At 39.4% G+C, this 26,863-nt stretch overlaps 2 protein-coding genes across 3 annotated transcripts; one reads left to right on the plus strand and one right to left on the minus strand.

Annotated features, from left to right (window-relative positions):
- Nucleotides 1–680: 680 nt before the first annotated feature.
- On the minus strand, nt 681–18,678 carry aldh18a1 (aldehyde dehydrogenase 18 family, member A1). Of its 2 annotated transcripts, none has more exons than XM_026178630.2 (18): nt 18,538–18,678; nt 18,266–18,371; nt 16,066–16,217; nt 15,515–15,664; nt 15,011–15,115; nt 14,777–14,929; nt 13,538–13,628; nt 12,780–12,904; nt 12,229–12,373; nt 12,063–12,136; nt 11,839–11,938; nt 11,277–11,497; nt 5,298–5,435; nt 4,984–5,179; nt 4,781–4,902; nt 4,432–4,618; nt 2,952–3,047; nt 681–2,816 (listed from the first exon to the last, which is right to left on the minus strand). In XM_026178630.2, the coding sequence occupies exons 2-18, from the start codon at nt 18,360–18,362 to the stop codon at nt 2,620–2,622; spliced, it is 2,349 nt and encodes a 782-aa protein (XP_026034415.1). In that variant the 5' UTR covers nt 18,363–18,371; nt 18,538–18,678; the 3' UTR covers nt 681–2,619. The 2 variants fall into 2 exon arrangements, with proteins under 2 accessions (XP_026034415.1, XP_026034414.1); XM_026178629.2 differs by having other exon boundaries at nt 14,771–14,929.
- Nucleotides 18,679–23,414: 4,736 nt separating this feature from the next.
- Nucleotides 23,415–26,212, plus strand: pnmt (phenylethanolamine N-methyltransferase). The gene is made up of 3 exons (XM_026177698.2): nt 23,415–23,714; nt 24,277–24,487; nt 24,891–26,212. Exons 1-3 carry the CDS (start codon nt 23,540–23,542, stop codon nt 25,327–25,329), a joined length of 825 nt encoding a protein of 274 aa, XP_026033483.2. The 5' UTR covers nt 23,415–23,539; the 3' UTR covers nt 25,330–26,212.
- Nucleotides 26,213–26,863: the final 651 nt, after the last annotated feature.

A 26,863-nucleotide genomic window follows, 5' to 3' on the forward strand; every position in this document is an offset into this window, starting at 1 on the left:
GAACTAGATGCACACACCTGCACTTCAATAGCTACTGTAACAAACAACTCTTTACACTTAAGAGATGGTAAAATACAATTCTATCAAACATTATGTATCAAAGAAGCAATACTGAATGCCCCTAGATTGTTCCTTCTCTACCTCCAGTCATTTAGATGATATTTTCAATCGCTCCACACATAAAAAGGAAAAAAAGAGTGAGATCCGAGTTTTGTCTCCCTCTTCATCTCTGAACCCTTTGGACTTGATGATGGGAAGCTGATTGAAGGGTAAGTAGTGCGTTTTGGAGAATGAATTCTTTAGATGATAGAAAAGAAAAAAGGAAAAAAGAAGAAACCGAGAAACCCAGAACATAAGACTGTGATTCCATTATTAGTCTCAGTTCTCCTTTTCTCCCTTTCCATTTCTGATGGCTGGATAATTAAACCTCTATAGTATTGTCTTCCATGTTACTTGCCCCACTTCCAGCAATGCGAATTCCCCTATGGGCAACTTTAAAAAGGGCCTTTTTAGACATCTGTTTTTCAGATCAGTATGACTTTTTTCCCCATTAATTTGTGTTCTTTGTGAAAGTAGAAAGACTAGTGCCAGGACAGAGATGAACATACATGTGAAAATGCTCAACATTTCATCTGCCAAAAAAAAAGAAAAAAGACAAAAGAAAGAAAAATATCCAAATATTCTTTTTCAACTTTTTATTCCACAATACTGCTATTAAATAACCCGAACTAATCCTTAAGTGTGCATTGCAAGACATCTGATAGCAGCTCAGAGGCTGGAATGTTACAAAGCTTAATTTAAAGGCAGTCGCATTCTCCCCTCCAGCTTGAAGGAGGCAGCTTGTCAATTACGATTCCCGCTCTGACAGAAGCTTTGGGCGCCAAAAGGAACAAGCAGGAAAGCAACAAAGCATGGAAAAATGAACACAACATGCAAAAATAATCAAATAAATAAAAAAATATGGGAATATATGGATGCATGTAAATTGGAGTGTATTTAAGTGTCATTATTGCAGAGAAAATCTCATTTTCTGATGTCCTAGAATTGCATATTTTTAATCCTATTAGGTAAGATTTTACGAATACATTTACAAGCTGCATGTCTGATAATGTCACGGGTATTTTCAAAAGACAATATATCAGAAACATACAGAAAGTTCATCCCAGAATTAAAGCGGGGGGTACAAATATTGTTTGAACAAAGAAAGCACTTACAGTACAGTCAGTGTGAACTTCGTGGGTAATGAACCGATGTAATCCACTGAGCCCTTAGTCACTGAGAGGTTACAATATTAAATGTAAATTTAAATTAAATGATCATTTTACCATAGTAATACTGTAGTGGCTAGAGAGAAGCCATTAGCAATGTGTATCCATGACCACACATAATAAAGTTGGGATAACTTCTAATGATAAACAAGTGCATTTTGTTATAAATATTTTTGGATATTTTTGATCAAACTGAAAAATCATGTTCTGTGATTGTTTAAAACACACTGCTAGAGGTTCTTTTTGATATATCAATTATAGCAATGAAGTGTTTTTTATAGGTTATTAGAGTAATGTGTAACTGCGAAGGTACTTAGAGTCCATTACTAATGTGTGCTTAGAAAGATTCTTAGTTTGCACAGTTACTGTCAGAGTAATTAAACAGGGGCTCTGGCTTCTTGGTACCAGACATATGTTAGCTAATCAGAGTCACTGCAGACAGATGCATGCTAGTTATCTGTAATCAGCATACAGCCACACTTTTCATATAGAGAGACAGGGACCATATGACCTGTCAGCTTAACCTCCTAAGACCCGAACTCTTCCACGTCATGCATTTTTAATTTCTCTTTGATATTTGGGCATATTGGGGCCCGATGAATGTAAAAACAAAGAATTACCAGATTTTTTTTTACCTTATTTTTGTTTTTAAGAAAAATAAGAGCCACATATGAGGATATTCATTTAAAATTTTGATATAACAGTAGCAGTATGATGTCCTCGTAAGTGGATATCAGGCCCATGTAGAGCAAAATTGAGTATTTTGGTCTAAATAACCCAAAATGTGATGTCCACATATGTGGACGCCAGGTCCTAGGAGGTTAAAGTGGGAGAATAGTCAGACAACCATTATTAAAGTGAGATATTACCAGGAAATAAAGGAAAAAGAAATGACATCAAGCAAGGAATTTGAAGTTATTAAATAGATGTGTAAATAAATGAACAGTTTTAATATCGTTTTCTACCAAAATCTTTAAAAAAATAAATAAAGTAATTTAATTAAAAGATACCATTACTAAAATTAGTTTTCCCAGTGCAAATTCAAATGAGAAAATAATGACGAATCTCAATCTGTGTGAAGTATTTTTTTTTGCATGGTTTAAACACCGTTTGGGGTTTTTGCATAGTTTAATATTGGGGCTTATTGACTTACCCAACCTAAGCTGAGGTAGAATATTTTCAGACTCTTAGTCCTTAAATAGGAACCTCTTTTTAAATGTAGTAATAAAATGAACCATTGCTGTTTTGAGCAGCTATGTGCTTCAAAAGTTGAAGATAGTGAAAACAGTCAACCATCATCTTGAGAAAATAATAATAATAAGGCCAAAGGAATGCTGTCAGACTCTCTGGCCTAGTTGCTGTCTCTCTGTCCAGCTAAAGGCTGCCCAGCAGGCAGGTTTTCATGCAGGTACTTCATGGTACCATGCTCCGAGAAGTCGGCTACTGTGTGTCCATCACCTCTCAGGACCCACTTGGTTGTGAGCAGGCCCTCCAGGCCTACAGGGCCTCGGGCATGTATACGAGCCGTGCTGATACCTACCTCTGCTCCTAGAGAAAAGTACAGAAAGAGTGCAAATAATGAGGACTACATGAAGAGAACATATCAGTGAAATATGAGTAAAAATATTCAGGCAGGTTTAGAGAAAACAACACAGAGGATGTCAACACAAGACCACCACATACCCAGTCCAAAGCGGTAGCCATCTGCAAAACGTGAACTAGCGTTCCAGAAAACACAGGCGCTGTCCAGCTGCTGAAGAAACTTCTCTGCTGTGTCCTCTGACAGAACAAAACATCTCATTAGTGCTATTGTGTCTGTAAACACTTTTGGGGCTTAATTTAAAGAAATGAGAATAGAAACTGCGCTAAACTGACACATTAATGCACTGAATGAGACTGAAAGCTTATATAAAACCTAAAACTATCATTTAAAGCAGGGGTGGAGAACTCCAGGGCTCAAGGTGTCCTGCAGGTTTTAAATATCACCTTGTGTCAGCACACCTGAATCAAATGATTACTTCATTGCCAGGCCGCTGGAGAACTTCAAGACATGTTGAGGAGGTAATTTAGCCATTTAAATCAGCTGTGTTGGATCTAGGACACATCTAAAACCTGCAGGACACCAGCCCTTGAGGCCTGGAGTTCCCCCATCCCTGATTTAAAGGCTTTCCTGAAAACAAAGGTATGTCCCCTGACATAATCTTTGAAATTCACGTGAACCGTGCACATCCATCCAAAAATATATCTACAAGCAGGTTAATGAAGACAGCGTATTCACCATTTTTATCAATCTTCTTCTCTGATAATATCCGACTTTGATACAAACTGATTAGTCTGGAATTCACTGAGGTTCCTTCTGTAGTCACTAGATGGCAGCAACACATCCTCTACTGCATGTGAGATCATCCTCAAGGTGGAAATCTTACCAGTAAACACTTTGCTTTATTTTTTAAAAGTTAATTCTGACTGCCAGAATAAAAGCACATCATATTTTTAATATTTATATTTTCAAAGGAACGTGAACCTGAGTTTCTTTGCCTTACTGAAAAACTAAGCTCCCACCATTCAAACGATACTAAATAGTGTCCACATGTGAATAGAAAATTGTAAAATATATGAGACATCAGTTTTGTCCACATGGTAATGACCACAGCCTTAAAGTGAGAGAACACACTGGAAACTGCACAGGATAGCTTCTTTCAAGATGAGTTAAGGACACACAGCATGACGGCTCACTTCAAAGACAGAAGTGTGTCTGAGCATGTTTCAAAGTTATGAGAAGTCTTTTAAACTGTTAATCAGCTGCTCTACATTTTAAATGGGCTCCGTCCACAATCTAGCGTCACAAAGGGAGGATGTGCACTCATCCTGACAACACCTTGTCACTGTTCATTAATCGCTATGGCAGAAAGTGAGACGTAAGGTGGACTGAATCCAACAGAGAGAGAAGGAAAACTTGATGAATATTAAGACACGGAACAAAAAAAGAATGACCAAACTGACAGGTCCTACTCAGTCATGGTGAGGTAAGATGTGACAGGAATTGTGAAACTACAAGGCAAAGGAATTAAAAAGCAAATTGGTAGAATGTATTTAAAAAGAGGGAGAGAGAAAGAGACTAGGCAAGAACAAAGTACTAACAGCGAGATATTGCATCACCTACCATTTTCCGTGATTATAACGTCTGTGTGAAAGCTGCCATACTTATGTATGTGCTCTACGGCCTCCTGCATGCTGTCCACCACCTCCATGCAGCACTCCAGCTCACCATACTCTGTCCGCATAGACTTTGCCTCTGAGGGGCTGAATGTCAGGTAGGAGGCAAACCGAGGGCCTGCGTGAATCTTCACCTAGTCTCATCAGACAGAAATAAATTATTTCTAACTTTAATATATTATGACAAAAAACTTTTTCATTTTGTTGGATGACTAGTGATGTATCTAAAAACGAGTAACATTGAAAGTCAGCCGCAGGTTTCCTTAATTTATCAATGCGTGTATTTGGCATTTTACCCGTTCAGTGCGGAGCATGTCGATAATTTGGTCGAACATAGGGGTCCTGAGGATGTCCCGGTGAATCAGCAGAGTTTCCATAGCGTTACATGCAGCTGGATAGTCACACTTGGAGTCTCTCACTAGAAGAGGAAAGCATTAGTCAGTCGCTGGCATGTTATGACTGACAGGCATTTATATGGGGGGGAACTGTTCTAACTGACCGATTTTTATGACTTTGTCAATGCTGGCTTCTGAGTCCACATAGACGTGACAGATTCCCTCGCTGTGACCCAGCACAGGAATGCCCTTGGCCGCTCGCTGAATGTCCCGCACCAGCTGGGATGAACCTCGGGGGACGATCAAGTCTATCATCTTATCCAGTCGGCACAGATCCTCCACTTCCTCACGGGTGCTCACCTGGGAAGAAATACGGGTTTGTGAATCACATCAGATAGAAGAGTGTGCTGTAAAGTGCTATAAAGATGACACAAGGTTCTCACTGCTTTTTAATAAATATGTAGGAAATCAGTTTTACCATCTGCACAGCCTCCTTGACTCCATGCATGGAAAGAGCTTCCTGGGTGAGCTGGTGGAGGACATGGTTGGTGTTGGCTGCCTCTTTTCCTCCTTTCAGCAGGAGGGCATTGCCACTGGCTATTGCCAGTGTTGATACCTAGTTATTACAGGTGTTCCGAGAAAGTGACAAAGTACATTTATAAAAATGGAAACCAAAAAGTTAGCTAAGCATATAAAGCACAGGATGTGTTATGGTAAGTTCTGCAGAAATACAAGGTGTTATTATTTATTCATGCTAATCTCCTATTCATAGTAACTTCCCCACATATCCATTAATAGAATAGAATAGAATAGAATTCAACTTTATTGTCATTGCACATGCACAGGTACAGGGCAACGAAATGCAGTTTGCATCCATCCAGAAGTGCTTTAGTGATATAGATATATTACAATATATATTAGCAATAATATAGATATGTGAGTATATTACAGAAATGGGTCTATTATGGTATGTTATAATGTACACGGTATGAAGTATGTTGTGAATATTCTATAACTATAAGTATGTACAGGCTGTAGTGAGTACAAGCTATGTACAGGATATGAACAGGATATAAATATGAAAAACTATACAGAATATGAAATAAATAACTTTACAGAATCTGGGATATACAGCTATACAGAAATGGGAACTATGCAAGTTGTAAACAGTTGTAGGATTAAAAATTATCGAATGTACAGAATGATTATTTACACAGAGCTATACAGTAGTGCAGTTAAGATAAGTGAGGGTGTAGATAGTTTCTACAGAGGCTATATAAAGTGCTAGTGGTTGTGAGTGGTGGTTCAGTCCATGTTATTATTGTGTTTGAGGGTACAGTTGTCCATTGTGGGTGTGTGTATGTTCAGTCCATGAGTTTAACGTGGGTCAGATGTCAGGAGGCAGAGTTCAGGAGTCTGACAGCTGTGGGGAAGAAGCTGTTCCGGTACCTGGTGGTCTTAGTCCGGAGGCTCCTGTGGCGCCTCCCAGAGGGCAGGAGGGTGAAGAGTCCATGTGATGGGTGACTGGGGTCTTTGATGATTTTCCCAGCCCTTTTCAGACACCGCTTCCTGTAGATGTCTTTTATGGCAGGAAGTGGTGCTCCGGCGATGCGCTGGGCAGTTTTCACGACCCTCTGCAACGCCTTCCGGTCCGAGGCAGAGCAGTTCCCGTACCAGACTGTTATACAGTTGGTCAGGATGCTCTCGATGGTGCAGCGATAGAAGTTCACCAGGATGTCTGAGGACAGGTGGTTCTTCCTCAGAGTCCTCAAGAAGAAGAGGCGCTGGTGAGCCTTCTTGACCAGCTTGGAGCAGTTGGTCGTCCAGGTGAGATCCTCGGAGATGTGGACTCCCAGGAACTTGAAGCTGCTCACACGCTCCACAGTCGTCCCCTTAATGTGGATGGGTGGATGTGGGTCAGCATTCCTCCTGTAGTCCACGATGAGCTCCTTGGTCTTCTCGGTGTTAAGCAGCAGGTTGTTTGTGTCGCACCACTCAGCCAGACGATCCACCTCCTCCCTGTAGGCGGCCTCATCGTTGTCACTGATGAGGCCAATCACCGTGGTGTCATCTGCAAACTTAATGATGGTGTTGGAACCATCAGCAGGTCTGCAGTCGTGGGTGAAGAGGGAGTAGAGGAAAGGGCTCATCACACAGCCTTGTGGTACACCGGTGTTCATTGTGATGGTAGATGAGCAGCGGTTATCCAGCCGGACATGTTGGGGGCGGTTGGTCAGGAAGTCCAGTAACCATTTGCAGATGAGGGAACTGATACCCAGGTCTGTCAGTTTCCTGATGAGTTGTGAGGGGTGGATTGTATTGAATGCTGAACTGAAGTCTATAAACAGCATTCTGGCGTAGGTGTTGTTGTTGTCCAGGTGTGAGAGGACAGAGTGCATTGCGATGGAGACTGCATCCTCTGTGCTCCTGTTCCGGCGGTATGCGAATTGGTGGGGGTCCAGGGTGGGGGGGAGACAGGATTTGAAGTGTGCTAGGACCAGTCGCTCTAAGCACTTAGTGATGATGGGGGTGAGTGCTACTGGGCGGTAATCATTGAGGCAAGATGGGTTGGAGTTTTTGGGTGTTGCGGGCCTTCAGGAGGAGACGAACATCCCGGTTCATCCAAGGCTTCTGGTTGGGGTACATGGTGATCCGTTTCTGGGTGGTGACACTGTCTGTGGTTTTGGAGATGTAATCCAGTACAGATGAGGCGTACTGGTCCAGGTCTGTGTGGGTGAACATATTCCAGTCTGTGTTTTTAAATCTGTCCTGGAGCACTGCGTCTGTCCCCTCTGGCCACACTTTAATTGTCCTCACAACAGGTTTCACACGTTGGATGAGTGGTGAATACCGTGGTGTGAGGAACAGGGAGAGATGGTCCGATTGTCCAATGTGGGGGAGGGGTGTGGCTTTGTAGGCTCCAGCCAGGTTGGAATACACATGGTCTAAAGTCTTGTCTCCTCTGGTGTGGCAGGAGACATGTTGGTGGAATCTGGGGAGGACTGTCTTTAAATTGGTGTGGTTGAAGTCGCCAGCAACAATAAAAGCAGCCTCGGGGTGTTTATTCTGGTGTTTGTTAATGGCTGCAGAAAGTTCTTTCATGGCCAACCTAGCATTAGCGTCGGGGGGTATATACACGGCAGTGAGTATGATCGAAGTGAATTCTCTGGGGAGATAATAAGGTCTGCATTTGACCATTAAAAACTCCGCATTAGGTGAGCAGTGACTCTCAGTAGTAGTGGAGTTCATGCACCAAGCATTGTTAATATAAATGCACAAACCTCCACCTCTGGTCTTGCCGGAGTCATCTGCTAGCCTGTCGGCTCGGTGTGTGTGGCGTCCTGCTAACTCGATAGCATTGTCCGGGCAGCTGTTGTTCAGCCATGTTTCGGTGAAAAACATGACATTTGAGTCCATAATCCGTCTGTTGTTAGTGATGGAGAGCCGTATCTCATCCAGCATGAAATCAGCATGAAGAACAACTGAGATACAGACGTGTAAGGACAGAAGAAACTATGACTGCATTTAAGAACGATCTATTAAATCAGGACTGGGACAAGGTGTACAAAGAAGCTGATATTGATATTGCATATGGCATATTTTTAAGAATATTCATGGAGTTGTACGATAAAAACTGTCCAACAATAAAATACAACAGAAAGCACAAATATTCAGATAGACCATGGCTCACTAAGGGTTTACAAAATGCATGTAAAAAGAAAAATACACTCTATAGGGAATACCTAAAACAAAGAACAAAAGATGCTGAAAATAAATATAAAAAATACAAAAATAAGTTGACCAATATTATACGTGTATGTAGAAAGGAGTATTATAGTAAAATATTGAACAACAATAAACATAATATGAAAGGAATATGGGATGTTTTAAACGGTATCATTAAAAATAATTCTGGACAACAAAGTTATCCACAATACTTTATCGATAATGGCAATATTATGGAAAACACTGCTGATAAGGTCAACAGCTTTAATCATTATTTTGTAAATATTGGACCAAAACTGGCAGAACAAATTCCTGAGTCACTGCCATCAGTAGAATGTAGTGAAAACCTGATTGATAGGAACCCTAACTCAATGTTCCTCACATCAGTGGAGGAAAAAGAAATAATTGACATTGTACACATGTGTAAATATAAAACATCCACTGATTGTAATGATATTGACATGAAAATCGTCAAGAAGGTCATTGAAGGAATTGTAGGACCTCTAACATATATTTGCAACTTATCATTTCAGACGGGAAAAGTGCCAAACAAAATGAAAATAGCTAAAGTTGTGCCGCTGTATAAAACCGGGGATAGACGCCACTTCACAAATTACAGGCCTGTTTCTTTACTACCACAATTCTCCAAAATCCTAGAAAACCTGTTTAATAAATGATTAGACAAATTCTTAGATAAATATAAATTACTCTCTGACAGTCAATATGGATTCAGATCAAAAAGATCAACATCTCTGGCATTAATCGAATCAATTGAGGAGATTACGAATGCTATAGATCAGAAACAGTATGCAGCTGGAGTATTTCTGGATCTCAAGAAAGCATTCGACACAATCAATCATGACATATTAATTAATAAACTGGAACGGTATGGGATTAGGGGGGTTGTACTGCAATGGGTGAAAAATTATTTAAGTGACCGGAAACAATTTGTGAAGCTGGGTGTCCATTCCTCATCATGCTTGGACATTGCTTGTGGTGTTCCACAAGGCTCTGTACTGGGTCCTAAATTATTTATTATTTATATAAATGATATTTGTAAGGCATCTGATATATTAAAATTAGTATTATTTGCAGATGACACAAATATTTTTTGTTCTGGGGGGAATCTAAAGGAGCTGCTGGATACAATTACTTCAGAAATGTGCAAAATTAAAAAATGGTTTAACAGGAACAAACTATCGCTAAATCTAAGTAAAACTAAAATTATCTTATTTGGGAATTCCCTTAGAAATGCACAAGTGCAGATTCATGTAGATGGTGTGGAAATTGAAAGAGTACTTGAACATAAGTTTCTTGGTGTGATTATAGATGATAAATTAAACTGGAAGTCTCATATAAATCATATACATAACAAAATTTCAAGAAGTGTCTCAATCTTGAGTAAAGTAAAACACATTCTGGACCACAAATCACTCCACATTCTCTATTGTTCCCTGATTGCACCGTATTTGAATTACTGTGCAGAGGTTTGGGGCAATACTTACAAATGTTCGCTATCATCAATCTTTATATTTAAAAAAAAGGGCCATAAGGATAATCCATAAAACTGGTTACAGAGATCATACAAATCCACTATTCTTAAAATCAAAAATTCTAAAATTCACAGATCTGGTTCATTTTCTCACAGCACAAATTATATATAAAGCAATAAATAACCTGCTTCCTGACAATATTCTAAAAATGTTTTCTAAAAGGGAACGGGGATACAATTTGAGGGGGGAATTAAATTTAAAACATCCTCGTATCCGTACAACATTAAAAAGTTTATGCATCTCTGTGTGTGGAGTGAAGCTGTGGAACAGACTAAGTAAAGATATGAAGCAATGTCCAAGCATGGCGCAGTTTAAAAAGCGGTTTAAGGATATGGTTTTTACAGGGTACAGGGAAAAGGTAGAGATTTGATAGGGTGTTCTTGTCTAATATTTTCATGTGTGTGCGCATGCACGGGTTTGTTGGTATGGGTGTGTGTGTGTGTATATATATATATATATATATATATATATATATATATATATATATATATATATATATATATATATATATATATATAAAAAATTGTAGGTTGTGTATCCTTCAGGTGTTAATGGGGTTATTGAAAATGTGTATATGTGCGTATGTGTGTATATACGTAGGTATGGATAGATAGAAACATATATGTGTATATATTAAAAAAAAAAAAAAAAATTACACATAACATATAATGTAATTACAAGGAGGTATTTCTGTAGTCTATTGATACTAGATAGTGGAAAAGGGGTGGGATTAAATAAGCTTATGCTTCTTCCTGCTCCTTTTTGAACATGGACGTTATTTGGAGTTGTGGTTGCTCGTTTTCCTTTTGTTTGCTTTGTTCATTTGTCTCTTTTAATTCTATTTTTTTTTTTTTATACTTTTTCAACATGTTCAAAATAAAGATTCAATCAATCAATCAATCAATCATTTTGTTTGCCAGAGAACGGACATTGGCGAGAAAAATACTGGGTAAAGGCAGCCGGTGTGGTGTTAGCTTTAGCTTAGCCCGTAGCCCTCCGCGCCTACCTCTAACATTTTAGTTTTATCCCAGTCTAATACATGTGTGTGATGAAATACAAGGACATTAAGAGGTCAAATATCAGCCTTGTCTTGATATTGTCCCATATGTAATTTTTGTCAACAATGTTCAAGTGTTTTATATGTTTTTGTTAAGATTTAAGTTCTTCTGCAGCAATACCTGCGGCAAGCAGTCGGGTCGGGCCTCAAATATGACCAGAAGCAACCCGATGGGTACAGTAATCTGCTCCAGCTCTAAATTATGAGCCACTCTGGTCCTGCGCAGCACTCGACCCACACTGTCCTGGGCGGCCGTGGCTATCTGGCGGAGACCTACTGCCAAGCTGTTAAGTTTGGCCGGTGACAGACTGAGACGCTTCAGCATGGCTGGAGGCAAATGGCCTACAGAAAGAAGGCATAGCAGAGTTACACTTTGATAGCAGGTAGTGAGGTATAAAACTCATATGTAGAGAAAGGGAAAGTCGCCCTCTGGTGGCAACACATGAGAATGTTATCCCTTAGGTTCAATGTTGAAGTTATTGTAGCAACATACATGCAAAAGCTGCTGAAGTCTGGAAATCAGTTACATACATGGCACATGAATTTATTATCCTTATTTTTTTAAGAGAATGTGAAAGCACTAGCACTACAATACCAACATAAAACATCAAACAAAGAAAATGTCTCTGCAAGTCTAGTTTATATTTCAAAAACCAGACAGACTTGATGTGGTGTCCTGTTACCTGCACTGACAGCCAGGTCCATATCCATCTTGTTTGCAGCCAAAATCTCTTCCTTCCTTTCAGTCAGCAGATCTGCTAGATGGCAGATGATCTCACTCCTCTGACAAGTAAACAAAATAATTCAGTTTTTCTCTTTAAGTGATAAAGCACCCAAAGAGCTGTTTACATTTTTAAATGTTTATAAAAGATATTGCCCGAGTCCTTTATCTAAAAACATGTGTCACCTGGTCTGGATGCAGAGATGCAAGGGCTCTTCCAGAACGGCGCGCCATTTCTGTCTGTTCCTCCACAGATGGGCCTGAAGGAGAGTCAGGACAGAATTAAACATCAGAGCCTGCAGATGCAGTTTTACAGCAATAAAAAAAATTTATTCAGCTCAGGTAAACTCACCGGCAGGTTTAAATTCAGAGAAGAAGGTTCCTACTTTCTTGCCTTCCACAATGTCAGTGATGACATGGCCTGTTACTTTGGGGTTGGTGCCATTTGCAATAACCACTGAGGTGCCACCGTGCAAGGCCCAAAGGGCAGCTTTGACCTGCAGCCAAGCAGAGATTTAAAAAAAAAAATTGTATAAGATTTACTTAATTTTAATACTCAGTCCAATCAAACGTACAATCTTTTATCGTGTCCAATATGACATGCAAACATTATCATATTGGAAGACACCATCTGAGAGTTGGGTCATCCCAACACGTTACATGTAATAACAAGCACAATCTGACCTCTTGTTGTTCATCTTATTTTATATATCACCGCTCATACTTTAAGGATTTTTCCCCCAGTCTGTGATATCTGCCCTGAGTTTTGTTGGTCGCTTGTATTTCTCATTTAGGTTTATGTAAAAGAATTTTCTGTAGAAAACTGATGCAAAAAAAAAGAAATGTACAGGAAAAACCTGAACTTTTCCTTATTGTAATGACTTGATGGGCAACTTCACCAACCTTGGCCTCCATGCCTCCGATCCCAACTCTAGACTTTGTACCATAGGTGATGGACTGCTGGTCTCCAGGGTAGAAGATGTCAATGAGCTTGGCATCATCTGTTCCAGGGGGGCTGTTGTATAGTCCTACAATATGACCATTACGCATATGACTTATTTGTTTGAGATGAAAATAACCAGCATTTACACATCAGCCTAAATTGTTCCCACATCCATTTTATTGCTAATGTTACTAAAGCCATAAACAAAGCTGGTGAATATAGTTTAGTTAGCAACAACAAAGCAAAGGTTATATCCTCAGAAACATCCCAAACACGTAATAATACAGATATAGAAAGAAACTGCAAGATCTCTGTTGATAAGAAAGCCCTATGTGATGATTGAAAGGTACTATTTTTGCATAAGTCAACCTCTTTAAAAGGAAAATCCTGGATAGTACCCTTTTATTGTGCATAATCATATGATAATTTACTATGATCACTCTTCTCTGCTGAAGTTTTGTTTTATTTAATATTCTAAAAGCCATCCAGATGATGCTGAATGACTGCAGCCGTGATTCTGTGTGTGCATGGACGCCATGTGTCAGCTCCATCAGCATTAGTTTCAAACACGAAGGCAGAAGGTGTGTGTTTGTCTTTCTCATATGGCTCTCCATTGACCCTGAGAGGGATGTTTTTTCCCCCCGTCAGCAAAGTGACCAGACAGATGGTGTTGTTACCTAACAGCTGACCCAGAGTGTTGTTGCAGTGACACACATACCCTCCACATCAGAGAGTGCGATGAGCAGGTCAGCCTTCATCTCTACAGCTAGCCGTGCTGCCAGGCTGTCGTTGTCCTTAATGCTGATCACCTGCAGAAACAGAAAATTGCTCATGTAAGCTCCTGAAGGCAGAAAAGCGGCAGCAGAGAGTAACCCATGAGCTTATTTTTTAAAGACAGAACTAAGCAGATAAACTGAAACACAAATATGTTAATACATATGACTCTGCAACACTGTTGGCAGCAACATCTGGAAAATGTTAAACAGAGCTGATCAACTCAGAGATAAGCTTGTGAAGAGCTTTTTGATGCTTGAGGTTTGGCCTTTTTTGTTGTTTTTTTTCCCCATCAGATGTGACTGCATTTGGACAGAACTGTGAAGTTAACACTGACTCCTTTCAGGACAACCTAAAGTTAAACGATACAAAAGTAGGTGTGGCCACTCTAATAGCTGATTTAGACATTGGAGATGAATCTTTGTAGAGATTTTGGAAATCTCCCACCAGAAAATTAGTGTCCTTACATTGATGCTAAGATTATTATTCCTTACACTGAGGTAATGATTGTTATTTTCTCACTGATAAATTCAAAAACTGCAGCGAAAATGTAACGAAAAAAAGCACTGAACAGGCCAAACATTGTGATTACTAGGGAGGTGCACGCCAGGTTACAATGTAAGATTTGTAGTTGTGACATACATACAGTGTAGATTTCTCACCACGGCATAAATTTGAGCAGATAAATTACATAAAATAGGTAGTTATTTTTATTAAAATATCGATTTTGCTAGAAAGTTTTTTTTCCCGAAAACAACTGTTTTCTGTTAATTAAAGAAAACCTAAAGTTATACCACTGACTTATAAGTAGTAGTCTTCTAGCTGCCTAAGTCAATAATTAGTAATATTAATAATACAAATACAACGCAGTAGAAAGTGAAGCTAAATAATCTGATAAAAAGAGGTAAGTTATCCTCACAGGATGCCCGGTGATCACATGCACTGCTGTCTATCCCCTCCCTGCATACACATGCCTTTATGGTTGATTGCAGAGCTGACAAGGTAAGGTGGGGGTGGCAGAGGTGTTTCAGCGTGCGTGCGTGTGTGTAAGATAGAAAATGTTGTAGTTAATGAATAGTGGATGTTAAAAAAATAAAAATAAATCATAAACACCGTCTGCCACCCCTGCTGCCACCATCACTACAACCAGCGGTGCCCCCATGCTGCCTGTACCCACATTTACCCCCTGCAGGTCGCTGTTGGGCTCCGGAGGGGGCACCACAGCATCATTGGTGTTGATGATTGGCACGATGTTCATGTGCAGCAGCTCCCGCAGTGTGCTGTTCAGGTTCTGCCTCTTTTGGTCATCGTGGAAATCCAGATTTGTCACCAGGACCTGACGGCACAAAATCAGAAAATGTAGTGAGGGGAAAATTTAAGCAGTAGTAATTAATTAAGCAAGAATTTTGCAAAGCACCTGTGCTGTACAAGTGCTGTACTGGGTGAACATGGCTTCATACAAGGCCATCAGACCGCTCTGTCCAGCTGCAGCACAGGCTCGGGCCTCCAGCACCGGCAAAGACTGAAACACAAACAAACACAAAGACAAATTACACCACACCGACCAAGTGCAATTTATAAGCTAGACAGAAAAGTGTGACCTACACACTCTATACACAAAGAAGAATAAATGTAAGCTAGTGCAACATATGATAGTATTTGCACTGAAGTGCACGTGTTTGTTCAAGTGAACTGTCTGATAAAGCACCATAGCATAAACAAAGTTTTAATTAACTGTAAACAATGAGCTTCAAAATAATAGAAATTATTGTGGGATTATATTTCATTGTATTTTCACACAGAAGAAAATCTAAAGCATTTGGTGAAGATTTGACTTACCTTGTCAGCAAAGTGGCAAAGTTTTCAGCTAACATCAGCATCTTTATTTTCTGAGATACCCTAAGTTCCCATCTTTTCTCACCATGTCATTGAGTTGACTGTGTCCAGAGTGGAGCGCCTGCCGAACACTCTGGGACAGCAGGATCTCATGTCTCAGTCTTTGCTTGCCGAAGGCCACAGCTCCACTGGTGACAATCATCATCTCCCTGCCTTGATTCTGCAACATAGCCACCTGCGCAACAACGGACCCATTTAGTTTCACTGCTGGGGCTATTTTCTTCCTCTTCAGGCTCACTAATGATTTTGATTTAAAGCTCAGTTTTAACCAATTATGAACCCATACATTCTGTAACTTGGTGATAAATGTCCATTTTGTACTATCTGTAGCAAGTACTACAGTACATGTGTCTACAGAGAGATAGAAAATGAGTTGAATCAAAGGAAAAAGGGACATTAAAACATCATCAGTAGATGGGAAACATCATGAAAACCCACAGATTGGTTTCCACGTCACTGAATTTTAAAACAGTTAGGTCAAAGCTTGTGTTACCTGATTTTTACCCCCGTGTCAAGAATTTTCTACACAATAATCTATAAAATGTATAGAGTGCATCATTTTATTTGTTTTTTCACCTGCTCCACAATCGAGGCCAGCCTCCCAAGAGCCAAGCCACACTCATCTCCACGTGTAACGACGGCACTGCCGAGCTTAACTACGATCCTCTTGGCCTGACGCAGCTCACTGCGGTGTGCGAAGGAGCTGCTATGAGCCCTGCCCTGGCCACCTGGAAGATATTTTTCTGCTTATTAATCACACTTAACTTTTCAGTACTGTGCTTAATAAGAGCCAGCTGCTAACATAATGTTCATGATGCTGCCCACTAGACTAAATACTAAGATGATCTCATAATGCCTGATTACATTCACTCAGCATTCACTTTGCGAGGTACAGCTAGCAAAATGCAGTTACCTAATCAGCCAGTCACATGGCAGCAACTAAATGCATTTAGGCATGTAGACATGGTCATGATGACCTGCTGGAGTTTAAAGTGAATATTAGGTGATTTAAGTGGCTTTCAATGTTGCATAGTTGTTGGCGATGGATGAGCTGGTTTGGGTATTTCAAAAACTGCTGATCTAGTTGACAGAGAATGGTCAGAAAAAGAGAAAATATCCGGTGAGTGGCGAGTTCCCTGGGGAAAAAAATCCCCTGTTAATGTCAGAGATCACAGCAGAATATCCAGACAGTTTTGAGCTGAAAGGAAGGCAACAGTAATACAAATAAATATTTGTCACAACCAAGGCATGCAGAAGGGCATCATGAATGTGGAGCGGACAAATCTGCAGCAATTGCATGATGCTATCTATGCCACAAAGAATTAAGGCAGATCTGAAGGTAAGGAGTCCAACTCAGTACAAGCACGGTGTAACAAATATGTGGTAAGTGAGTGTACATCTCTTTACTTATTGTAGTTTAAAAATGTCTCCCTTCCACATTTGCTGATGTAACACTATCTGGGTAAATATTTTTCCTTTAACTGACCACTTCAAACAACCATTTTTTTTTTTTTTTGCTGGGTTTCCGTTTCATTGATTACATGAATGAAGCAAACAGTGTGAGGCCCTTCCACACATCCATTTGCAACCTGGGAAACAGATAATCACAGCCTGCAAACTGCCACATCAGCAGGACACTCAGAGAAAGCCTGTGCTGACATTACACATCTCTGTGGACAGAGAGAGCGCACCAAAAAAAAAAAAAAAAGAAAGAAAAAGGAGGGGGGAAAAAACAAGGAGAAAGAGAGCAGTCGGTGACATCTTTTACAGAGTAGAGCAGGTCAGAAACTGCCCTGACCTACAAAATCAAATCGTTTAATGTTTGAGCATGTGACCAATACACTATAAAAACTTTTTAGCTTGCTAAGATCACTTTAATTATCATTTCATTTGTGATTATTTGTTTAATTCTGGATCAATCGCTGGTCTATATGTGTGATGATTAACCGAAACAACAGTCACAATATATAGTTATTGTCTTTAAAATGTCTGTTTTCATAACCAATTCTTAGACAGTCCTCTGGGAAAAAAGATTTGCATGAAGAATTATTATTTTGAAGTGATTTACCACATATCAAAAAGTTTCTGTCCTGGGATTAATAAAGCAATTGACATATTACATTTACTTGCTGGTGTTCGACTGCCAAAAAGAGATTTTTAATGTTTCTGTGTGTTTTCTATGTGTAACAGCTTTGCTTATATTGGTAAACAGACAGTCAACAGGTTTTACAGAGGGGTTATAAATAAAACGAGGAAAACTATTTGTTATACAAGTTTTTTTTCCATGACTCTGTGTTATTGTACCTACATTATAATCAATACAGTCCTTTTTGGTCACTTAAAATATCTTTATAGCACTGTGATGGTATATCTGATGTCATTTGCCCTGTTTTCATGGATGGATTTCCATTGAAAAAATACATTTTATATGTCAATTTACACATTTTACCCTCCAAAAATAAAGGATATATAAAAGTGACTTTGCCAAAAACCATTTGAGGCTTCTATATTGAGACAAAAATGTTCTTTCTGGCTCAAAATGCTTTTCATCATTCATTAGAGATAAATATGTTTCACATATGTTTGACAGATTACAGGCCATCAAGACACAAGTTTAAATTTGTTTTGGTTTTTTTGGGGGGCAAATACCAGAAATAACTTTTTTGATACAGCCCAGACTGCCACAATATTATCTTAACACATAGAATAATCTATTCCTTTAACTGTCCCACAAGGGGAAATTTGGTTAAGGCACATAAAGCACTGGATTACTTGCCTTGTGTCGGTTTTCTGGAGAGCAGCTGGCTTAAGTGTCTTGGTGAATCCGGGGGGATCTTTGAACACAGGGTGAGCCTCAGCAGCAGCATGGTCATTTTTATGGTCTTTAATAGAGACAGAAACACCAGTAGGACAAATACATCAACTTTTTCCATCCACCTAAGACGTCTTCTTGCATAGCAACATGAAACCTGATTGCTTGCATCCACGTGCACAGTCAAAATATAAATAAACCTCCTGCTCCATGCATATTAAGATGTTTCTTCTTACTTAACCTCCTGAAGTCCCGGTATATGTTGTCCTGCGTGCTAACCAGCCCCTGTCTTCTGTTAATTCTTGTTCACCTTCTTCTTCTTTAAGCTTTGATTCCTTCATTTATCACAGCAGTGCTCTGAACACAGACGGACACGGCTCCTCCCCTAAGTGATGAAACTTTTGCTGCAGCTTACAGCAAAGAGAATGAACACGGAGCGTTTCGCTTCGTTTAAAAAATATTCGTTAAAGATATTATACTGATAACTACAATAAACTAATAACTCTCACTCTGTAGTCTGATATTTAAAAATAAAAACCGACGCCTTGTACATTGGCTGTGAAGTGGTAGGAGATGACGTCAGGCCGGCCGGCGAAATGCGGAAGAAGAACGGAAGACGGTAATTTTTTTCACTTTTCAAAATAAACCCCTGCCACCCGACAGTCATGCTGTCGTACAATGCTGTTAGTCACTACTGTAATACTGACAGTGCTCTACTCCAGTGACATTGGTGGAGGAGCACCAGAGGTAAGGGGTGATGAATAGGTAAGAGTTTCTAGTAAAACAAAAGATAGATCATCAAAAATAAATTGTGTTGTTTAATAAAAATCCTGACTTGTGTGTTGATGGTGACTTAAGGAATCTATATATTCTAAATGCTTTTCCAACCCATAACCTCACATTAGGACTTGTAATGATACAGAGGGCCACCGCAGTTTGAAACGAAAATATTTTTCATTAAATGCGTCCTGTATTATTCTCATTTAGTCAATTTAAAAGTAACTGGAAGTGGTGGATGCTGAAATCATGTCCTGCACTTCTATAATTACCTTGTCACCTATATTTCAGTTACTCCATATAGTTAAAAAAATATCAAAACATGAATTTATTTTGCTTTTGTATTTTTGTAATTACACTATTGTGCTTCAACAAAATAGAGTAACCCAGAGGAGACTTGACTCACACTGTTGAACCCCCACTGCCCCTGGGACTATAGATAACTAAATTGACTCCTGTTGTTCTGGCTAAGTGTGTATTATTCCATTATACCTGACCTGTTCTTTTCTCTGTTGTCTGTTTTATCCCTTTTATCTGTTCTTCCATGTTCCTCCTCTCCTTTGCTCTATTATCTGTCTATCTGACTCAGGGGAAGGAACTGACCCTTACCGTACTCCTGCCTGCACTAATCCACAAACATGTCTGTGCGAGTGGGTGGTGCAACATTTTAATTCTGTTTATTTTTGGCTCTTTTTAACTCTTTTTTAACTATTTTTGTGTTCTCCACAACGATTTCATGGAATTATTAGGACATACACATTCACGTCGCCCTCTTGATAACTACTAGGGTATATCAACCTCAGGTGTACTTTGTCTTCAGTTCTTGTTAGAAGTGTTAGCATCGTGAAATATTTAACAGTTTTGAGCAGACTGCACATTATACCTGCATAACATCAACGTGTTTTTATTTGAACTGTGAGCAGTGTACCGATATTCACATTTACCTCTAAACATTGAGTATAGCCCGAGTAAAAGTGCACACTGATATGGTTGAATCTTGTCATGTTCAGAATACAAAGCAATAAGACCCTCTCCTCCAAAACTTATACAGACATATACAGTGGTGTTAGGGAATAAACACTGGTCAAAAAAAAATTAAAGAACACATTTTAATCAGTGATCAGTGTAGCATCAACTTTATGTTTCCGTCTGTCTGACCCCAACAGGTTGCACCTCAGACCATCCAGGAGTGTCAGACATGCAAATAAACATCTAGACGACAAACAAACTGTAAACCATTTTTGATTGCTGCTGAAACTTTGGCATAAAAAAAGCCTGGTACATCTTTTTTTTTCACTTTGGTTTTCAAGCTATCTTTTAACTTAGCCACTGTAGGATGATCATTTTCATTTCCTTAAAATGTCTTAACACATTACCCAGTCATACCAGTACATACAGGGAGTGCAGAATTATTAGGCAAATGAGTATTTTGTCCACATCATCCTCTTCATGCATGTTGTCTTACTCCAAGCTGTATAGGCTCGAAAGCCTACTACCAATTAAGCATATCAGGTGATGTGCATCTCTGTAATGAGAAGGGGTGTGGTCTAATGACATCAACACCCTATATCAGGTGTGCATAATTATTAGGCAACGTCCTTTCCTTTGGCAAAATGGGTCAAAAGAAGGACTTGACAGGCTCAGAAAAGTCAAAAATAGTGAGATATCTTGCAGAGGGATGCAGCAGTCTCAAAATTGCAAAGCTTCTGAAGCGTGATCATCGAACAATCGAGCGTTTCATTCAAAATAGTCAACAGGGTCGCAAGAAACGTGTGGAAAAACCAAGGCGCAAAATAACTGCCCATGAACTGAGAAAAGTCAAGCGTGCAGCTGCCAAGATGCCACTTGCCACCAGTTTGGCCATATTTCAGAGCTGCAACATCACTGGAGTGCCCAAAAGCACAAGGTGTGCAATACTCAGAGACATGGCCAAGGTAAGAAAGACTGAAAGACGACCACCACTGAACAAGACACACAAGCTGAAACGTCAAGACTGGGCCAAGAAATATCTCAAGACTGGTTTTTCTAAGGTTTTATGGACTGATGAAATGAGAGTGAGTCTTGATGGGCCAGATGGATGGGCCCGTGGCTGGATTGGTAAAGGGCAGAGAGCTCCAGTCCGACTCAGACGCCAGCAAGGTGGAGGTGGAGTACTGGTTTGGGCTGGTATCATCAAAGATGAGCTTGTGGGGCCTTTTCGGGTTGAGGATGGAGTCGAGCTCAACTCCCAGTCCTACTGCCAGTTTCTGGAAGACACCTTCTTCAAGCAGTGGTACAGGAAGAAGTCTGCATCCTTCAAGAAAAACATGATTTTCATGCAGGACAATGCTCCATCACACACGTCCAAGTACTCCACAGCGTGGCTGGCAAGAAAGGGTATAAAAGAAGAAAAACTAATGACATGGCCACCTTGTTCACCTGATCTGAACCCATTGAGAACCTGTGGTCCATCATCAAATGTGAGATTTACAAGGAGGGAAAACAGTACACCTCTCTGAACAGTGTCTGGGAGGCTGTGGTTGCTGCTGCACGCAATGTTGATGGTGAACAGATCAAAACACTGACAGAATCCATGGATGGCAGGCTTTTGAGTGTCCTTGCAAAGAAAGGTGGCTATATTGGTCGCTGATTTGTTTTTGTTTTGTTTTTGAATGTCAGAAACGTATATTTGTGAATGTGGAGATGTTATATTGGTGTCACTGGTAAAAATAAATAATTGAAATGGGTATATATTTGTTTTTTGTTAAGTTGCCTAATAATTATGCACAGTAATAGTCACCTGCACACACAGATATCCCCCTAAAATAGCTAAAACTAAAAACAAACTAAAAACTACTTCCAAAAACATTTAGCTTTGGTATTAATGAGTTTTCTGGGTTCATTGAGAACATGGTTGTTGTTCAATAATAAAATTATTCCTCAAAAATACAACTTGCCTAATAATTCTGCACTCCCTGTACATATCCAGCAGGATTTTCTCTCCCATTGATATCTGTTTTCAGAGTATTTGTTTATTTTTTTAAGTAGTAGAAACTTAGTTACAGAATGTTTAATGTGCATTTTATATATTATTATGTCTGATAACTTTAGTGGAAACATATTTTTATATTTCCAGTCCCGGTGGTTTTTATATTGTTGTGGATTGTGTGTGATTTAGCAGCCCTGATGCATCTGATACCTTTGCATTGTTTTTTCTGGTTGGTACTGGAATTTCACCTGGATTTTATACATTGTGATTGTTGTTTGTCTTAAACAATGCTGATCACAGATAAATGTTGAATGCATCTGTCTTTGTCGTTTTCTTTTCAGACAGTATCAGTATTTTCTTTCTTTTCTCAGTCATAATTAACCATTTACATATTCTAATGAATTTAAATTTAAAGGATTAAATTGCAAAGTATTTATTAAATAAATCTTTCATTACACTGCTGATTAATACCCACAAACCTAATTAGCTTTATTAAAATGGGGCTCTTACATGTGTTAGACTCAACCTAACGATAATAGCAGAGCTTCACAACTATTTACATATTTTGAACTAATAACAATCCAAATTGTCTCAATGTGTGTTACAGTCTCCAGAGTGTGAAATTTCTGTGGACACTCAGGGGACAGAGGAATGCTTTGAGGTGAGCAAGAGAAAGATTTTCTGTTTGAGTGTATATATAAAAATATTTCAAGAGCATTGTAATTATATTTATATTATATATATATTATATTGTAATTATATTTTTTAAAGCTTTATTTTAAAAACCGTAAGATTGTTTGTCTTGCTAAGATTGTTAGCAAGACAACAATCTTTGCATTCTCCTTTTTTTGTGAGTGTCAGTGAAAGACTTTACAAGTTTCAAACTTCTTTTTAAATCTTTGACTTCCTATGTGAGGCATACGTAAAGAGGCAGTCTTCCCCGCCTTTACTTTGCAACCACTTGATATTTCTTATCTCTGCAGCTCAGTACAAAAATCACAAAGCGAAATGGCCAACGAAGACAGAGACAAACTTGTTTGTCTTTGAGACAGACCTGTTTGTATTTTCGAAAGGGGTTGCCTAAGAACAAACCTGCTCAGTGCCATTTAACTCCAAAAGGCCCTTTGGAATGATTGTGTAGATATGAGAGGCTTTTGAAAGGTGGGTGAAGGAGCTAAAAGCCATATGAGGAGTCCATTATTGGGTCTAGTGTTGGAGGAAGCCCCCTGATCTGATGGTATCAGTGCCTTAGGGCAGGGAAAGTGAACAGAACAAATGCTATCAGGCAGCATCGACTAAAAAAAGAGGATCTCTATCTCTGTCCATGAAACTCAGAGTAGCCCAAAGCAAAAGCACACGCATAATACCACAGATACACCCACACAGAGACACACAGACACAAGTATATAATTCAGCTCAAGGGGTCTCAGCAGCTTACCTGAAGACTGACCAGCCAAAACAGACGTGCAAGGTATCGCAGCAGAGAAAGCAGGATGATGGAAGAAAAAGGAAGAGAGAATGGAGTGGCAGCCATGAAAGCCTGCTACCGGAGATTTGATCCTGCTGCGTATCTACAGTACAACTACACTCCACCACGGGCTGACTTCACAAGAAAAGACAGTATTGTGCCGTGGAAACTGGCATGCCTGCACAGAGCTTTTACTGAAGGTAAGGAGGTTCTGGCGTATTTTGTTTCTGAAATGCAATAAAAATTTGCTTCATCACTCATTTGCTTCTTCATCTCCCCATTTTTCCTTCTCCTAAGATAAGATAAGATAACTCTTTATTGTCATTGCACAGTCATACATAGTACAGTAGTACAATGAAATTGGAAAACTGTCCTACGTCGGCACTACATATAACACAACACGACACGATATGACAGATCACAACGCAACGAACAACACAACACAGTATATTAAGAAGAATAAGTGTATGTGTATTGCACACTGTTATTATTGCACATTAATCCTAGTTTGTAGCAGAAAACAAATAGAGCCTTGGGTGGGTCCAAGCACTGCTGAAGAGCTTGTCCCTAATAAAAATAGTAATTTTTAAAAAGGCAACTAAACCTCTTTTTCTTTTCCTATAAGGTTACTTAATGAATGATCACTTTTATTTTACTGAGTGATTCAGTGTCAGGATCTTTACATCTAATAAGATAATGTTTTAACCAAGAAAACTTTCCTTCATGATCTCACTTTGCTCTTTTTTTCTCCCCTCTTCCCAGGTGATATGAGTGGTGAGCTCCTCGTGGACATAGGTTCAGGTCCCACCTTGTACCAGGTGATGAGTGGCTGTGAGGTTTTTAGTAAAGTGCTCCTGACAGACTTCCTGGAGGTGAACCGGCAGGAGCTGAGGCGCTGGCTGCAGGATGAGGGACAATGCAGTCTTGACTGGACACCATACCTACAGCACGTCTGCAAACTGGAGGGACGACGGTATGGAAAAGATCACTTTGAACTATAGCTAAAGACTTGGTACAGCTTAAAATGATGGTTACTAAGATTCAGTGAACGTTAGATACCTGGTATTTTGTATGGCTAACCAAAGACAGAGAGAAAGAAAAACAAGATCACATATTTTCCTCTTTCTTGTTGATTTTCTTGAAGCAACACTCTTTTCTTGCACAGTCCTCAGAATGAAGTTGCCTTCTGTGTCATAACAATTTATTTTGGGTTCTATCATGGAGCATTCTTCTTAATAATAAGACAAGAAAAAAGTGTCTAAGTTAGAATATAATATTGCCAGTTTAATGATAATGATAAAAAATCATGCACTGATTAGAATATGGTGCCAGTCTGAAAGAGCTGTTTTATACAGTTTGATGATTCACTCAAACAGGCCCTCAGCGTGGACTGAGAAAGCTGCAAAGTTACGTCAGGTCGTCGCGGACATCCTCCCCATTGACGTGCACTGCTCTCAGCCCCTGGCTCCTGACGCCCTTCCTTTGGCAGGGGCCGACTGTCTGGTGTCCTGCTTCTGCCTGGAGAGTGTCAGCCCTGACCTCGCTGCCTTCACCAGGGCCCTTGGCCACATCGGGAAGCTCCTGCGCCCTGGTGGTCACCTCATGCTCATCGGAGCCCTCGGGGAGAGTTATTATTTTGCGGGGCCTGGGGTGAGGATCCCAGTGGTCCCGCTGAATGAGGCCCAGGTCTGTACTGGTTTGAAGGAGAGTGGATACACTCTGATCCGACTGGAGGTTTACACACTGACTCAGGATATGAGGGTGGGGGTTGATGATGTGACTGGAGTGTTTTTTGTAAAGGCAAAGAAGGATTAACAAGGGAGAAAGTAAACAAGTGAGAGAAAAGCAAGGAAGGCAGATAAAAAAAATCTCAAAGAAGAAATTAAATAAGTCACTATTCAGACGGAAATAATATAGATTAAGCCTGGGTAAATGTTTAGCAGTTATTTAGAAAGTGGATTGCTGATAATGCTGAGAATAAAATGCACACATATTTCTGTTTTGAGTTAGAGCCTGTGCTTTAGTCATTTTAAGGTATTCCAGTTTCCACACGAATGACATGTTTCACTTTATTCCACCACATTTTGTCGCATTTTCATCATGTTACTCTGGACCTCCGTCTGTCTTTCTAAGAGGGAAAGTAAATGAGAGACTATTTTGCTGCAGAAGCACTTATTGGTTTAGTAAAGGCAGCCACCTCCTGCAGTTTCTACAGCATCAAGAATGTAAACATTAGTCCTACAGTAGGCATATCACATAAAATCCCCACAGGAATTACCCAGCCGTATGTAAACAGCATGTGCTTATCTTCGTTCAGCTGCTAATTATTCAAAAGGTTGAGATGATTTTTGATTGTATGAATAAAAATGCAATGCTTATTTATTTTTCTTGGTACTATGTGCTATTTTAGGGAATCATTTTATATTGCCATCTAGAAACGTCTTTGTGTAATTAGAAGGATTGAACACAAGGTGTCGCTACTTGATCATCTTGAGTTGCTCCTCAAATCTCATCACAGGCCTTAACACATCTCTTTAGTAAAGAGATATCATTGTTGTTGTTATTATTATTATTATTATTATTATTATTGCTGCAAAACGGTTACTAATTGTACTCTAAATTAATTACAATGTGTAAAGACACTATTAATAGCTTATTTTGTGTTCCCCTAACATTAAAAAAAGCTTAACAAAACTAACTTGTTGCCTTGGGTAATACGTATTACACTCACATGTTCATTTTGCCTTGAGAACTGTTTTAATTTGTCATAGTAAAGATTCAACAGGATGCTGGAAACATTCTTCAGAGATGTGCACAGGACCTAACACAGAACTCTGGGCCCTATACACCACATTTAATAATAATCTAGGATATGCACAGTTTGACAGTTTGAAATCTCCATCTTCAACCCTTGTTTCTCAGCAAATTCTGTTGTTTGCGTCACACTGTCACTATCAGCAACAAAATAAGTGTCCAAACTTATTTGTGTTTATGAAACACTAAATTAGAGGTACCTTAGTTGAGAGCAACTAATAATAGTAATTAATTTTATGAAAATACACTTAAAAGTCAAAAAATCTGGGCCCCGGCCTTAAGTTTGATACCCTTGTTTTAAATGTTATCACAACACAAATGTTAGTGATGCCATATACATGTAGTAGCAGTAACATTTATAATCCAGAAATTCAATTTGCCCCTTTGGGCAGCTTTCAGATAAACAGAACCACAACAATAAAGATGTCACAGTTACAAACATCACAGATATTAACAAGATGGGCCTGAAACATCACCCAGAATCAAAGCACAGCTATGTGCAAATGACACTCTCGACGTTACACCTGGATTTATT

This window comes from Astatotilapia calliptera, chromosome 8, assembly GCF_964374335.1.
Source record: "Astatotilapia calliptera chromosome 8, fAstCal68.1, whole genome shotgun sequence".
Lineage (NCBI taxonomy): Eukaryota > Metazoa > Chordata > Actinopteri > Cichliformes > Cichlidae > Astatotilapia > Astatotilapia calliptera.

Excerpts from the sequence above, each read along its gene's own strand:
- pnmt (XM_026177698.2), top strand. The coding sequence starts at position 23,540 with ATGATGGAAGAAAAAGGAAGAGAGAATGGAGTGGCAGCCATGAAAGCC. Across the intron at positions 23,715-24,276 it reads GCACAGAGCTTTTACTGAAG|GTGATATGAGTGGTGAGCTC; the intron begins GTAAGGAGGTTC and ends CCCTCTTCCCAG. Across the intron at positions 24,488-24,890 it reads TGCAAACTGGAGGGACGACG|GCCCTCAGCGTGGACTGAGA; the intron begins GTATGGAAAAGA and ends TCACTCAAACAG.
- aldh18a1 (XM_026178629.2), bottom strand. The coding sequence starts at position 18,362 with ATGACCATGCTGCTGCTGAGGCTCACCCTGTGTTCAAAGATCCCCCCG. Across the intron at positions 15,665-16,065 it reads TGGCCTCGATTGTGGAGCAG|GTGGCTATGTTGCAGAATCA; the intron begins GTGAAAAAACAA and ends GTTGTTGCGCAG. Across the intron at positions 12,374-12,779 it reads TCGGAGGCATGGAGGCCAAG|GTCAAAGCTGCCCTTTGGGC; the intron begins GTTGGTGAAGTT and ends GCTTGGCTGCAG.